The sequence below is a fragment of the Capricornis sumatraensis genome, chromosome 17 (assembly GCF_032405125.1).
Source record: "Capricornis sumatraensis isolate serow.1 chromosome 17, serow.2, whole genome shotgun sequence".
NCBI classification, from domain to species: Eukaryota; Metazoa; Chordata; class Mammalia; order Artiodactyla; family Bovidae; genus Capricornis; species Capricornis sumatraensis.
Genome location: NC_091085.1, coordinates 58,201,089 through 58,215,559, shown reverse-complemented (window position 1 = coordinate 58,215,559; position 14,471 = coordinate 58,201,089). Strand labels below are relative to the sequence as shown.

The 14,471-nt window shown below is 56.8% G+C and overlaps 1 protein-coding gene across 3 annotated transcripts in view; it reads right to left on the bottom strand.

The window, feature by feature from the left end:
- Positions 1 to 14,471, bottom strand: part of NCOR2 (nuclear receptor corepressor 2) — a 157,658-nt gene that overhangs the window by 72,472 nt on the left and 70,715 nt on the right. For all 3 annotated transcript variants that reach the window (XM_068989806.1, XM_068989807.1, XM_068989808.1), the window contains exons 15-16: positions 3,268 to 3,407; positions 1,304 to 1,476 (exon numbers count right to left, since the gene is read on the bottom strand). In XM_068989806.1, the coding sequence (XP_068845907.1) occupies positions 1,304 to 1,476; positions 3,268 to 3,407 (313 nt within the window). The remainder of the gene's footprint in view (positions 1 to 1,303; positions 1,477 to 3,267; positions 3,408 to 14,471) is intronic.

Sequence of the window (14,471 nt, the reverse complement as noted above, 5' to 3'; positions counted from 1 at the left end):
CGTGAGGGACGTCAGCTTCATGGACTTGGTGCCTGGAACAGCACCAGGCACAGAGTATGCACTCGGTAAAGGCCGCTGACCCCCGGGGGAAAGTTTGGACAGCTTCCCCAGCTCTCTGTTGCCACGGCCAACTTTCCCTTCCCTCACCTACAGGACCCCCAGAGGGAGGCTCTGGAAGCCGGAGCCCGGGATGGGGAGCCCGTCAGAGGGACCAGGCTTGTGTTTTCCACCCCACCACCCAGCCCCAACATTAACTTAAGGTCCAGAAGAATGACCCTAGAAGTCAGGTGCACCAACACCCTTCTGAAAAGAGCCCTCCTGCCCCGTGCCTCTGGGCACGCTGGCCCCAAGGGGCAGCCGGCAAGAGCTTACAGGAGCCGAATGGGATTTGTGGCCAATGGGCTGGGTTTGAATCCCAACTGACTCCATGACTTTACGGAGGCAATGTTCCTTCTCTCAGTCTCAAATAGCCCATCTATGAAATGGGTACAAATGATCTCTCGCAGGGAGAAGGGAGGGGAGCCTGGCATAAACCTCGGGTGTGGACAAGGAGGGCATCTGTGAGACAGAAACCATCCCTTCCATCAACTCCCACCCTAGGAAGACAGACATCCAGGTGGTTGGGGCCTCAGCCTGAGCACTCAGGCCTCTGGTGGGAGTTCCCGCAGACACAAGAGGGCAGGCTACAAACAGCCAAAATGGTATAGACAAGCACACACCGGCTGCCCCCCTGTGGCCAAACTTGGGAATTGCTATGTAATTCTTTTTTCCCCCGACCTTAGGTTCAGAGCACCTAGGGGTGGGCATCTGTTGAGCAGGAGAAACTGAGGCCCACAGAGGTGACGGTACAAACCCAGATGCCTCCCAGGGCTGGAAGGGACAGCAGCACTCAGGCCCTCTTGAAAAGGGGTGGGTTTTTGGCCATGCTGTGTGGCTTGCGGGATTCTAGATCCCCGACCAGGAATTAAACCCAGGCCACCGGCAGTGAAAGCCTTGGGAAGACCCGAGGGCAGATCTTCTGATTGAAAAACAAAACCAAACTGGTGCTGGATTTGTAGGTGAATTCTCCAATTCTGGAAGGATCACAGCTGAAGGCCAGAGAACCTGCCCCAGGCACTGTTCTAGGCTCTTCCTACACACAAAGTCACTGAAATGCTCAACCCCACAAGTTATAAGCATTACTCACAACCCTGGTGCTGATGAAGCCATCAGGACACAGAGAGGTCAAATAGCAAGTTTGCAACAAATGCTGGGATTCTGAGCCCGCTGGGCCTCAGCGCCCCTTCCCCAGCCCAAGACTTACCCAGCTCAGCGCTCTGCTGCGGGGTGACGGCCTCCTCGCTGTTGGCCTCGTTGGCCATCGAGCGGGTGATGCGGCCTTTGCGTCTCCCCTGGCTGTTAGCGGTTTTTCGGCCTTTGGAGGTCACTGCCTCCTTCTCATCGTTGTCTTCCCCAGAGGTGTCGTCCGTCTTCTCCCTAAAAGCCAGAGAGGGGAGGCAAGGATGGTTTCACCTGGGCCAGGAACCTAAACGGCAGTTTCAAGACACCCGCTTTTCTTTAGCAAGATGAGCGCTGGCTGCCAGCGATTTTCTACTAGCCCAAGGGAGTGGAAAAAAGGGGGAAAGCTCGGGGTAATGCAGTAGCAATCTGCAAGGCTCCTTTATTCACCAGATTGAGGGAATGAGGCTGGTCGAGGTCTGCAATGCCATCTTATCTATCAAAAGGGAGATGAGAGCTGGTAGCTGTCATTTGCTTTATTCTCCAACAGGGATGTGGGCTGGTAGGTAACTGATTGCCTTATTTTATTCATCCAATGTGGGTATGGGCTGGTGGCTATCTGCAAACCCATTTTTCTTAAGCCATTTCTTTGGCCAGGGTAGGTAGGTCTTCATTTCTCCAGGGGCTTTTCTCTAGTTGTGGAGAGTGGGGGTCACTCTCTAGTTGTGATCAGGCTTCTCGCTGCAGTGGCTTCTATTGTCGCAGAGCACCAGCTCTAGGGCACATGGGCTTTCAGGAGTTGTGGCTCCCGGGCTCGAGGCTCGTAGGCTCAGCTGTAGCACACGGGCTTGGTTACTCCAAGGCATGTGCGATCTTCCCGGACCAGGGATCGAACCTGTGTCTCCTGCATTGGCAGGTGGATTCTTTACCACTGAGCCACCAGGGAAGCCCTGCAAGCCCATTTTATACATCAACTAGAGATGCTCTCTGCTATCCGTTTGCAAGCTTACTGGATTAAATGCATAGGGGTGCAGGCTGGTACACCCTTCAGGCCACTTTACTCCCCACAGAGGAGATGTCGCCCTCCCTACAAACAATGCTAACTCTGCCTTCTGTGTTATCACGGGCCACTGGGGCTTGCAGAAAACGCGAGAGGAGTATTCCGCCGGCCTGATGCAGGCCGAGTCAGGTGTGTGGGGAGCATGTGACCTCAATAGCTGGGGCTGGGACTCTTCTCAGAAGCCGACTCAGGGGAGTTTACTGCAGGGCCGCTCAGATTTATCACCACCACCTTCCATTCATCTTCTTGAAGGCCCTCGCAGGAGCGTCTGGGAGACAGGGGGTAATGAAGCCAGATGTTCTCAGAAGCCACATTCCTGAGCTCGCTCCAGGTACCTGGCGCTAAGCTATGCCCGCCCCCCCCCCCCTTCACCCCTTGCTCGGCGTGAATCTCCAGCTGGCGGTGCTCCACCCCTGGCAGGCACGGGAGGCCGTCAGGGGCCCCGAGGCGAGGCTGTGCCTTGATCTGCAAGAACTCACACTGACAGCAATAATTCTAAAGGTGAGGGCTGCCGCCTGCGTGTACCTCGTCCTCTCAGATCTCCCCCCCTCCCGCTCTCAGCATCTCAGGAGACTCAGCGGAGGAAAGGGGAGAAGATGGGGAGGTGGGGCAGGGGGGTGAGGCAAAGAGTTCCAAAGTCATTGCCTGGATTTATTAGCTCAGGAATAGAGCTCAAATGAGCCATCAGTCTCTAAGGTCTCCAGAGGCTTCAAGAGAAAGGCGGGCAGGCGGAGGAAAGAGAGAGGAACAGGCTTCCGGAAGGGGGGAGGAGGGGGGTGCGTGCTGCCAGGGGACCGGCAAAGGAGAAAGCGCTTCCCTTCTCAGCAGGAGATCTGCTGTAGATAGCCGGCAAATGCTCACACGCCTTTACGGAGGGCGGGTGGCCTGCAGGCTGAGTACCGACCATGGCCCCCCTGCTAGCCTGCCCGCCCGCCTGCCACCTGGGGGTTGTGGCCGGGCCCCCCGTAGGACTGCCGGGCTGGCCTTACTTGATCAGCTCCTCCTTGTCATTCTCCACGTCAGGCTTCTCCTCCTCCTTCTCCACCTCTTTCTCCTTCTCCTTCTCATCTTTCTCCTCCTGGCTGCTGCGGGGCATCTGCTGCTGCTGCTGTTGCTGCTGCTGCTGCTGCTGCCAGGCCCCAGGGGAGGGCAGGGGGCGGTGGGGGAGAGAAGGACACAGTCAGGCAGGCAAGGCTCTGCACCTGGACTGAGAGAGCTGGAGGGGAGGGGGAGTCCGCGGGAGCCCCCTTCTCCAACACCTACACTCTGAGCTGGGCAGAAAGCCCCACAATCTGGGGCACTGGGAGGCAGGAGTCAAAGGGCAAGGTATAGAAAGTGCTCGTGTCAGACCCCTGGCCTCTGGCACTTGGTGACTGCGTGACCTTGGATGAGAGTCTTAAGCTCTCTGTGCTCCGATCCTTCCCTTTGAAAGCATGCCTACCCCTCAGCCAGGCATGGGGAGGCCGAAACGAGAGAATGCTTACAGAGTTGGCATCTGGCACCAGGATCTAAGCGTGGTGGGAGCCCCAAGGCAGGAGGGTGGGGCCCTGGTCAGCTTCAGGCAAGAGCAGGGTGAACACAGGGAAAACTGGGTCACAGCCTGAGGCCCCTGCCTGCCTGCCTGCCTGCCTGACTGCCCCAGACAAAAGCTCAGGCCAGCTCTCCAGGCCTCAGTCTCCATGTCTGTAAAATGGGTAGACGGAAGGGCTGTCCCCAGGCCCATTTCAGGATGGCTGCTGCTATGACGAGGGCCTGCTTTTGCTGCCGTGGGCCTGGTCTTCCTCTCCAGTCAGTCAGCCCTTGAAGGGGAAGACAGCAGGCCTGCTGGACAGGAGAGATCAAAGGGGCTTACAACAAAACCAGCCCCCTTCCTGCAGGCCTGTTCCTTTCATCTCCTTCCCGAGTGAGTGAAGCCGGCACTGGCCAACCTGCCCCAGTCAGCCAGGCTGCTGACCCTGCCCTCACCAAGACAGGGAGGGCAGGCGAGCTCCTCCCCACACTGCCACCCAACTTCCTTTCTGTCCTGCCTGATTTCTTTTAAGCCACACACTGATTCTCTTAGCCACCCCCAAAGTGCTCCTTGCGAGCAGCTGCCAAAGCAGACCATCTTTCCATCCCCAGGAGTCAATGAAATTTAAAAAAATGAAAGGCAAAGCCTTTCAATGTGTGCTGAGGGGTGTGGTCACACCAACATTTAAACCAAGGAGAAAGAAACCCAAGCAGATGGAGAAGGTGAGGGCATAGAGCAGGGGGCTCCCTTTCTCCCCATCTTTTCTCCATACCAGGAACACATGCTGATCCCCAGCACAGGCAGCCTTGGCCTGAGACCCCACCTCCCCCAATCCCCCACCCTTCTCTGTAGTTTTAATTTATGATTCACGATTCGGCTGAGCACAGGGGTCAGCTACAGGCGATCTGTACAGAGCGGGGGTCTGGGTATTAATGGGAACCATGGGCTTTCTGAGACTGCAGCAGTGTGAACCCAGGAAGCTCCTGGCTCAGGTCTGCCCCCTTCCCCAAGAACCTTCCTCTGATCTCCAAGAAGAGGGGCAAGGAGGCAGAAAAGCCTCCCTCTGCCCCCTGTTATGTTGCTGTCAATTCCCAATGGGTGTCCCAATGTCTCTGAACTGTCCCTCACCACCACCCCAAACCCTGAAACACTAAACTTCCAACCGCTGGGGAAGATGGAAGGGGGAGCGGCAGGGACCAGGATCCAGAGCGAGGGGAGATGGCATGGCCGACTGGGGAGGGACCCTTGCCTCGTGGGCTGCTCGGCATGGCTGCTGTCTTCACCTGTGAGACCTGCCCGGCTTCTGCACACTTAGGAACCTGATGCCCAGGGCCTGGAAGGGCAGGGCTGGGGCTTTCCAACCTCAGGGGGCTTGATGTCTCCTGAAACACCATCGCTGGACTTTGTGCCAAGAATGCCCAACTGGGCTGCAGCTTCACTCCGAAGCTTTATCTGCTGTCCCTCCCAGTGGTTGACTCCAGGAGCACCTGTCATTGTTCCCTGGGTGTAGGCTGGGGGCAGTGTCTTCAGTCCCCCCCGGAATCTCACCCTTGGGCCACAAAGCAGGCCACTATCTGCCCCCAGCACGTCCAGCAGAGGCAGCTCTCAAATTGCTGACCCAGGCGGCAGCATGCCACAGACCCCAGCCCTGCACTAACACAGCACGACTGGCCGGGGCTGCTCCCAGGAAGTCTGCACCTGTGCCCTCCTGCCCAGGGCCCTCCTGACTCAGCCCTCCCCACATCCTCCAAAAGCCCCACTGAGGAAGAGGCCAGCACTTGCCGAGAGCTCACGACCCGCCCTGACGCTGTGCTGTGCACGGTCTATTGATCAGTTCCTGGCCCCTCTGAAGTCCTGAGGATAAAGATGATGAAAAACCAACAGTAATGGTGACCTGGGGTTCATCCACTGTGGCCGCTCCTTCCCTGGACCATGCCGCCCTAGCCTACCTCCGTCGGGAAAGGACAGGGACCACTGCTCCCATTCTGCAGAAGAGGCAACTGCAGTTCAGACAGGCAAAGCCTCACCGTCTCAGAGGGAAGGAAAAGGGGGCTCTCAGAGGCGGGGAGGAGGCCTGATCCTGTTGTCCCTAAAGCCCCTCTGAGGGTTTCACCTGACTCTACATACTGGTTGGCATCACAGGCTCAGGTAGGGCGTCTATGGGCATCCTTGCCCCTTTCCATCAAGGCTACCTTGTCCCTCTTGCAAGATTCCTCGAGCCCCTGCCTGGGCCTGGGCCAGCCCATAAGGACCCATTCCCCTGTATAACCATCAACATCACAGCATTAATAATAAAAGTAGCTCCCAGTGCCCCGCACCCGGCATGTTTTATGTACTTCCTCATCTCCTTTATCAACCCCCATCACACTCCCATGTTACAGAAGACGACACTGAGGCACAGTGAGGGTGACTGACAAAGCTGGGCAACAGCAGTGGCAGGATTCAAACCCAGAGGCTGAGTCGACCCCGGGCACAACCAAGCCCCTCTCCTGTCATCTCCACCACGCCACCCCGCCCCTGACTGCCCCAATCCTGCCAGTCTTATGGGGAAGCTCTGAAATCCTGATCCGCACCAGAACCTGGTCATTATTGCTGCTGCCTCCCAGCCAGGTATGCAATCCCAGGGCCAGACCCCGTGGCCTCCAACTTGACACTCTTTTCAAGCCCCCCAGGGCAGGGGTGGGTGACTCCCACATCCCATCCTCCGGGAGAAGTGACTTCAGGGTCACTCTGGAGCCAGGGCACAGAGCCCCATGGATGGGCTCCCAGTTTCCTGGGGCCTGAACTCCATCTTCCTCTGAGGAGGTGTCCCTGTACCTCAAGCTGAGTGATGCGAGTGGAGGGGATGAAAGAGAGAAATCCCAGGTCAGTCTCGGCCTGAAACCTGGTTTCCACTGGGAGCGACAGTCAGGCACAATAGTGACCAGCTGCCTGGGACATGTAGGAGGTCAGTGGGCTGGCATCCACTCGCTCTGGGAGACTGATGGAGCCAGAGGGAGGCCCCAACTCCCAGGTCCCCATCAACCAGCTCAGTCCCTGAAAGCCTTCGAGGACAGCAAACACGGTGACAGCTAACTCTGAGACAATTCACACCTATTAGAGCTCCGCTTCCAACCTTAGGCCCATTATTGATCGAAACTGCACTTGCTGGGTTTCACGGGCAATTTAGAGCCACTGTTCTCACAGCTGCACACTCAGGTCACCTGGGGAGCTCTGGGAAGTCCCGATGCCCAGGCTCCACCCACACCAGTCATATCAGGACCTCAGGGTAACAGTCTGGCAGCAGCGTGTTTAAATTCCCAGGGTATTCCAATGGGCAGCTAGGTTTGACGATCAGCAAACTTCTTCTGTAAGAGCCATATGGTAAACACTTTAGGGCCATTGGTCCATCAGTCTCTTTCGCAACTACTGACTCTGCCGTTTACAGTGTGAAAACAGCCAAAATGTAAACAAGTAAGCGTGGCTATGTGCCAATAAAGTTTTATTTACAAAAACAGGTAGGGGGCCAGATTTGGCCTGCGGGCCATGGTTTGACCACCCCCTGTCACTGACAAGCACTGTTCAAACGGAAATGCACACACAAAGCACCTGGGAATACTGGAGAAATGCAGATGCTCACTCAGCATGCCTAGAGCAGGCCTGAGAGTCTGCATTTCTAAGTAGCTCCCGGGGTCCCCCCAATGCTGCTGGTTCCTGGACCACACTCTGAGGAACCAGGCTTCTGGGGTGGGGCGGGGGGGTCCTTGTTTCACAAAGCACACCCAGGACCCTGGCCACTAGCAGCTGGTGATGCCTGTGGACCCGGGAAAAGACCGGAAGCCAGACTTCACCATCTCAAACGATTCTGGAGCCCACGGTGAGGTCCACCTTTGCTTTCCAGACACACCATCGGCCATGCTGACAGTGGGCTTCGTGCCCAGTGCTTGGGCGTGAACGCCACTTCCCAAACCACAGCACAGCTCTGTGGAAAACCTGACAGGATCTAGGGCTAGCCAGAGCCCTCAGTTCAGATCCCTGAGAGACCCCTGCTTACCGAGCGCTGAGTGCGGGACAAGCAGCCCGTCACTGAGCCTGCGCTATGCTAAAGTCCCAGACCGGACGCAGTACAGAAAACATTATGAATAAAAACGACAAATGCTGACGAAGCACAACGAACATGTGACGAGGCCTTCTCTTCAGTTCATACCTGTAGTTAATAACAGCCTCCCAACAGTCTGTTTTACAGACGAGCACACAAAGACACTGAGAGGTGAAGTAGCTCACCAAAGGTCACACCACATTTTCCTAGCAAGATCCCACAGATAGGCGCTCAGCCTCTCACCCTGGACTGGGGGAATCACAGGCTCCTCTCATTCCCACTTAAGCCAAAGTGTGCCTACTCCCCTTGTTTATTCCCTCCACAAATACACTGTGAGCACCCATGCTGCTAAGTCAACTCAGTCGTGTCCGACTCTGTGCGACTCCATAGATGGCAGCTCACCAGGCTCCCCCGTCCCTGGGATTCTCCAGGCAGAACACTGGAGTGGGCTGCCATTTCCTTCTCCAATGCATGAAAGTGAAAAGGGAAAGGGAAGTCGCTCAGTGGTGTCAGACTCTTCGCAACCCATGGACTGCAGCCTACCAGGCTCCTCCGTCCATGGGATTCTCCAGGCAAGAGTACTGGAGTGGGGTGCCATCGCCTTCTCCGTGAGCCCCCATGGGGAGTACCAAATTATAGAAAATTCCATCCCCAACATTACGGAGCTAGCACTTCAGTTGACAAAGACTAGGAACTATGACAGGACGCATGGAAGCTGCAATGTTAAGAAAATTTTTAAAAGGTCCAGTACCTTGCAGGAGCAACAGTGATTTACCCTGATGAACAGGGATGGGGGAGGAGGCCTCTGAGCTGAGCCTCCAAAGGCTTTTGGTAAAGAAAGGTGAGAGATGTTTCAGGGAGGGGGCCCGCCTGAGCAAAAGCAGGCTGAGAAAACGCCCACTGTCCTTACCGAACGGTATACTGGACGTGGCGGCAGAGTCTGGCCAGCTTTAACACCCTAGCTCAGAAATATGGAAGGCGGTTACTTCCCTGGTGGTCCAGTGGTTAAGAATTCGCCTTGCAATGCACGGGACGAGGTTTCAATCCTTGGTTGGAGAACTAAGATCTCACATGCCCTGGAGTAACTAAGAGCCTGCGTGCCTCAAGTACTGAACCCGCAGGACACCATGAAGATCCCGTGTGCTGCAAATCAGCCCCGACGCAGCGAAATAAAAATAATCAAACATTTTAAAAAAGAAAAAGAAAAGGAAATACAGGAGGCGCCCTGACGACAACCACTGAGGCCTTTTTCAGAAAGTGGAGGCGGGGAGGGAATGTCGTGTTCCACCCCACGTTGTGGCTGATGCGGCAGCTTGTCAAGGGAGGAGTGGCTGTCCGTTTGAGGAATGAGAGGAGAGTTCAGCGAAGAGGTGGTAGCGACGTCCAGGGAGGAGTTGGTGAGATTTAGTTCTCAGATGACAGGTCCTCCCAAAATCTGATGAGAATTTCCCAACACCCAGCAACAGTGACTGTAGCACAATCTCACTCATTCATTCAACAAACACTCTGCTGAGCATGAACCATGCGCCAGCAAGCAAATCTGGGAGGGGTCTGCCCTTGAGATATCCTATCTCTTGCAGAGTGAAGGGACATCCCAGGAGTCCAGGGCTTGGTGGGAGGAGTGAGGTCAGGGGTCAAGACCAAGACACAACAGAGTTTTCTGTGGCTGGCAGGCCCTCCCTGACATTCGGCCCCCACCCTTCTAATCCAGCCCACGTGTCTTCTTGAAAATAAAACTCAGGCTGGGGATGCCTTGTTGGCCAGTGAGGAGCATCCTTTACAAGACACACAGATACAGGTGTGCTGGGTCGGCTTGTACCAGCTCACAAGTGCAGACTTCAGTTTCCAGGAATTTTGCAGGTTAGCTGTTAGAGACAGCCATTCTTAAAAGTGGAAACACATAACTTTATAATGAAAGAAATTATAGTAAAAACAAAGGTAGTAAGTACTCAAAAAATGCACCCCTTTCTCATTACTTGACACCACTGGCTGTGGTCTGTGCTCTCAGCTGTGCCTACACGGTGCAGGTAGGATAGGATCGCGTCCCACCAGGTGTCAGGCACGCCCCTTTCCAACTCCACATTCAGCTGGTGGCCTGGAATCAGCGGGGGAGGAGTATTTCCACCATGGCAATCAGTGCGTGCTACAATCAGGGCTTCGCGCCCGGAAAGCTGGTTGTCAGACACTCACCAGCACTCCATCGCACACCGATGCATTCGCATAACCAGAGCAACATCCAACACCCACACCCGTCATGTCTGTTCTGCCCGCGAGGTGACGCCTGCTTGAGGCGGCCAAGCCTCTGCTTTAACTGTCAATCAATCTTGTCCAGCCACTTGGGATAAAATCAGTGGTCCACGCCTCAAGGCCGGGTGATCTAGCTCCTCCTATCCACACACACCCCTCCTGGAAGATGTCACACTGGTTCCTGCCTCCTGCCTCAGGGCCTTTGCACTCAGGGTGCCCTCTGCCTGGGAGACTCCCCCTCCTACTCTGTCGGACCGGTTCCTTCTTATCGCTCAGGTCTGAGCCCAAAGGATACCTCCTCTGAGAAACCTTCAGGATCCTCTCCCTCAAAGCTGCCTTCTCTCCTATGTCAGCTGCCTCCTGACCCTGGCTCACCATCTGTACCCCTGGCCGCCCCCTCGGATAACCACGTCATTTACTTGTGCACCGTCGATCTCCCCCGGGGGGGCGTGACAGCTCCGGGGACCTGGTTTGTCTCGTTCACTATCACCCAGAAGGGTGACACTGTGAAGGAAGGACAAATCGGACTGGAGCTTGGCCACTGTCTCCCCCCACAGCCCTTCCACGGGGACCCCTCCTGTGGTGACCTGAGCTGGCGCAGGCCCCACGAATGCTGCGCTGCTGGTAACTCTTTCCTGATTCCTGGCAGCCAAGCTTGAAATGCCCGGATGTGAGGTCTGTCAGCCCCCACCTCTCTCACCCCCCGGGGGGTCAGACTGATCCCCGATCACATTTGCTGTGTCTTCCTGTCTCTTCGGTGCGGCCTGCCTCAGACAGTGCAGAGGGGAAGCCGGGTCTCCCCTGCCTCTGTGTCACGGCTGCTGAGAAGTCAGTGTCTCTCTTCCCCAAACGGCAGCCCAGCTTGTCGGGTCCCTGGGGCCTGGCCCCTCCAGCCACTTTCCTGGGAACCGTGTGCCCTGGGCGGGGATGTATCTTGGAGACCGTGGGCCTGGACAAGCTGTCCATAGGACTCTGCCCGCAAAACCAGGGACATCTGCTTGCTGGAGCCCTAAACCTGGACACGATCCCGCCCAGCCCAGCCTGCCCCCAGCAGAGCGGAAGCGGCCACCTCCTGCAGGCCTGGGCGGCCGAGGAGAGTCAGACTGACCCCCAAGCTGGAGGCCCATCCGGCCGGGGTGGCGGTCTGGGACCGGCCCCCTCACGCTCACCCAGCGGGCAGGGAATAGCACAGCCCAACCTGGAGGCAATGCGGCCGAGACTGGCCGGCCACACGTCCCCTCTGCACTTCACCAGGCTGAGCCATCCAGTGATATCATCCGCCTGCGGCAGGGCGGGGCGGGCAGCCAGGGTCTGGGAACCAGCACCGACTGCGTGCTGGCCGCCCCCTCCCTCCGGGGACGGCCGCTTGGCTGGCCCTGCCCTGGAATGCCTTCCGGTCACGCTGTCCCCCATGCGAGTTGCCCGCGGCGCGGGAGTCTCTGGAGTGCAGAGCAGAGCAACTGGGAACAAGGTCACCTGTCCCCCAGCAGGGAGCTGGGTAAAGAGGTGGGGGAAGGGAAGGAGGGTGAAGGAAGATGAGGGATACAGGGGAAGGGGCAGGTGTGGGGGAGAGACAGACACACAGAGAGATGAGAGATGGGGGAACAGGGCTGCAGGCCAGAGAGAGGAGGGAGGAAGTGGCGCCCCCACCCACCCACCCCGGACGTGCTCTCTCAGCTCCCAGGAGCAGAAGGCTGGGCGCCCTGTCCCTATGCCCGTCTGTAAGGGAAGAAAAGACAGACCATGTGGCCTCGAGACCACGACCAGCCTAGCTCCCAAGCTGCCGAGTGGCCCTGAGGGGTCAAAGTGGGGGGGGGGGGGCACATACCCTTGGCGACAGGCCTCCTCCGTGGCATGCTCCCCCATCGCCAGGAGTCCCCCCTGCAGAGTTGGGCCACTGGTCTCAATCTTGGTTCCCCGACAGTTCGCACAGTTAAGTCAGGGAGAGACTTCTGACCACAGCATTCCTGGGCTCCAGCACCGCATTTAGCTGGGATAATGCAGCCCCTCCGTCCATGAATCATGAACTATAAACCACAGTGCCGTCACTGGTGCTCTGAGCTGGTCCCTGCCTTGGCCGGTGACTCACCTCGAGGAGAGGACACGGGGGGCCTGGCCACAAGCTCACTAGCCACTCATGGCTAGATCTTGGGGACAGGGGTCCAGGGGGTGAGGGTTCCTTGCCAAAGCTCAGGTGTGTGGGGTTGGCAGGGGATGGGTGTGAAAGGGTTGGAATTCCTGAGCCTCCCTCTGTCAGGATAGGCGAAAGCTTCTGGAAAGTGGATGGCACCCTCTCTCTCTGGTTTTTTCTTTTGGTTGCGCTCTGCAGCATGTAGGACCCAGTTCCCCAACCAGGGATCAAATCTGGCCTCCTACATCGGAAGCATGAAGTCGTAACCACTGGACCAGCAGGTAAGTCCCCAGGATGGCACCTTCTCTGACATTCCAAATAGCCAACAGGTGTCCCTGCCTCCAGCCGCTGCAGGGCCAGGGCCACTGCAGTGGACGCCAGGGCAGCCTTGCATTCTCGGGTCACTGAAGGTCTGAGCTCAGAGACATCTGCTGGTCAATGCTTTTCATGCAGGAATTTTATATCTGCTTTTGTAATCATCCCCGCTTTTGAATGGCAACCACCACCATGACGAACCAGGGGCCCGGCACTGGGTGTGGAGAGGGTGTCTACAGGGCGGGTGTCACCTGAACACATGAGGTGACATCTTGCTGCCCACTCTGTGGTTAAGCATCAAGGCAGGTCAGGACCACCATGGAGCGTAGTTTGCAAATATGCAGACATGCGGGATTTGTCCCCAGGATGGAATGACCAGGTCCCTTCCTAGAAGAAGCTTGCTGCCCCAGCTGCTATGAGTGCACTCAGCCTTTATGGCCTCTGGGCTAAGACCTGGCCCTCTCTGCCCACCTGGGGAACCTGGGAAAGTGTTAGCCCACCAGAGAATCTTCTGTCCATGGGATTCTCCAGGCAAGAATACTGGAGTGGGTGGTCATTCTCTTCTCCAGGGGATCTTCCTGACCCAGGGATCAAACCCGCATCTCCTGCATTGGCAGGTGGATTCTTTATCATGAGCCGGGAAGCCGGGTGACCACACGGTGTCATACATCCAGCACCTCAGTGGAGGTGGGCGCCGGGGGTGGACTTTGGAGAAATGGAAGCAGGCGGGCCCGCCCACCTGAGGGACATCTGCGGGCGGACAAATTGAGCGGCCCCTAGTGGCCGTCCTTAGCTATGGCGTGGCCAGAGCCACAGGAAACACACCAGGACCGTAGCCTGTGCCAAGGTTCTGAGCTGCTGGAGTGGGCCAAGTGTTGGTCAGACACAAGGATGGGACAGCCGAGCTGTCACCTGAGCACCTGCTGTGCCTCTGACAGACGGTGACAGCTCCCTAGCCCTCAGTGAATCACCCTCCAGGCTCATTTCCACCTGGCACTTCCGGCTGTACAGAGCAGAGGGTCTCTGCCTGCCTTACCACTTCTCAACCACCCCCCCACCCCATCTGCTCACAGTATTAACCCACGGGGGTCGACCACCACAGGTACCCATCCGTCCATCCACATGTAGGCACCCAAACAGATACACCTGCCCACAATCCATGCCAGGCTGGGGCACCTCCACCCACCTCCTGAGAGATTTATCAGCAGGATCACAGGTTTTATAAAATCATGGAGAGAGAAAGCAGCTGAGGTTCACTCCAGTAAATGCATCCTGAATTACGAAGAGGGGCTGCGGGGCCTGTGCCTTTTATTTCACTGTCACGGGGCCAAGAGATGAGTTATGACCACAAAGTCAACACCTGGGGTGACCCACTTATCCCGTATTTATGAACAGGGCTGGCGGATGGTGGTGAGGACAGTGGATCTGCCTGGCACAGGAGCCCTTCCGGGGTTTGTGTGTAAATCTCTGTCCCTGGCAAGGCCGGGACCACACCACGCCTCCTTGCAGCCCTCACTAATCAGAGGGAGGGGAGAGACCCGAAGGAGGTGGAGGCCTCCTGCCCTGCCTTCTCTCTTTCTGCATCCCTGTTCTACCCTGGGAGCCCCAGCCTGAGACACCAGCTTGGGCAGAGGGTAAAACCTCACCGGACCCCATGATCCCAGCATCACAGCCACAGCTGACCCAGAACGACTCAGATGAAAAGAGGAAGCAAACATTTCTTCTATAGCCATAAAGCACTCCAGGGCCCCCAGGGCCCTGATCCTGGCCTCTGTTGCAAGTCACACACTCTCTATACCTCCTCCCTGAGCCTTATCACACTCTAGCCCACAGGTCCTGTGGGCTGAGAACAGATTTCAAGAGCAAATATGAGTTGTCTGGCCTAGACAGCATATTGTTGTCATTGTTTCAT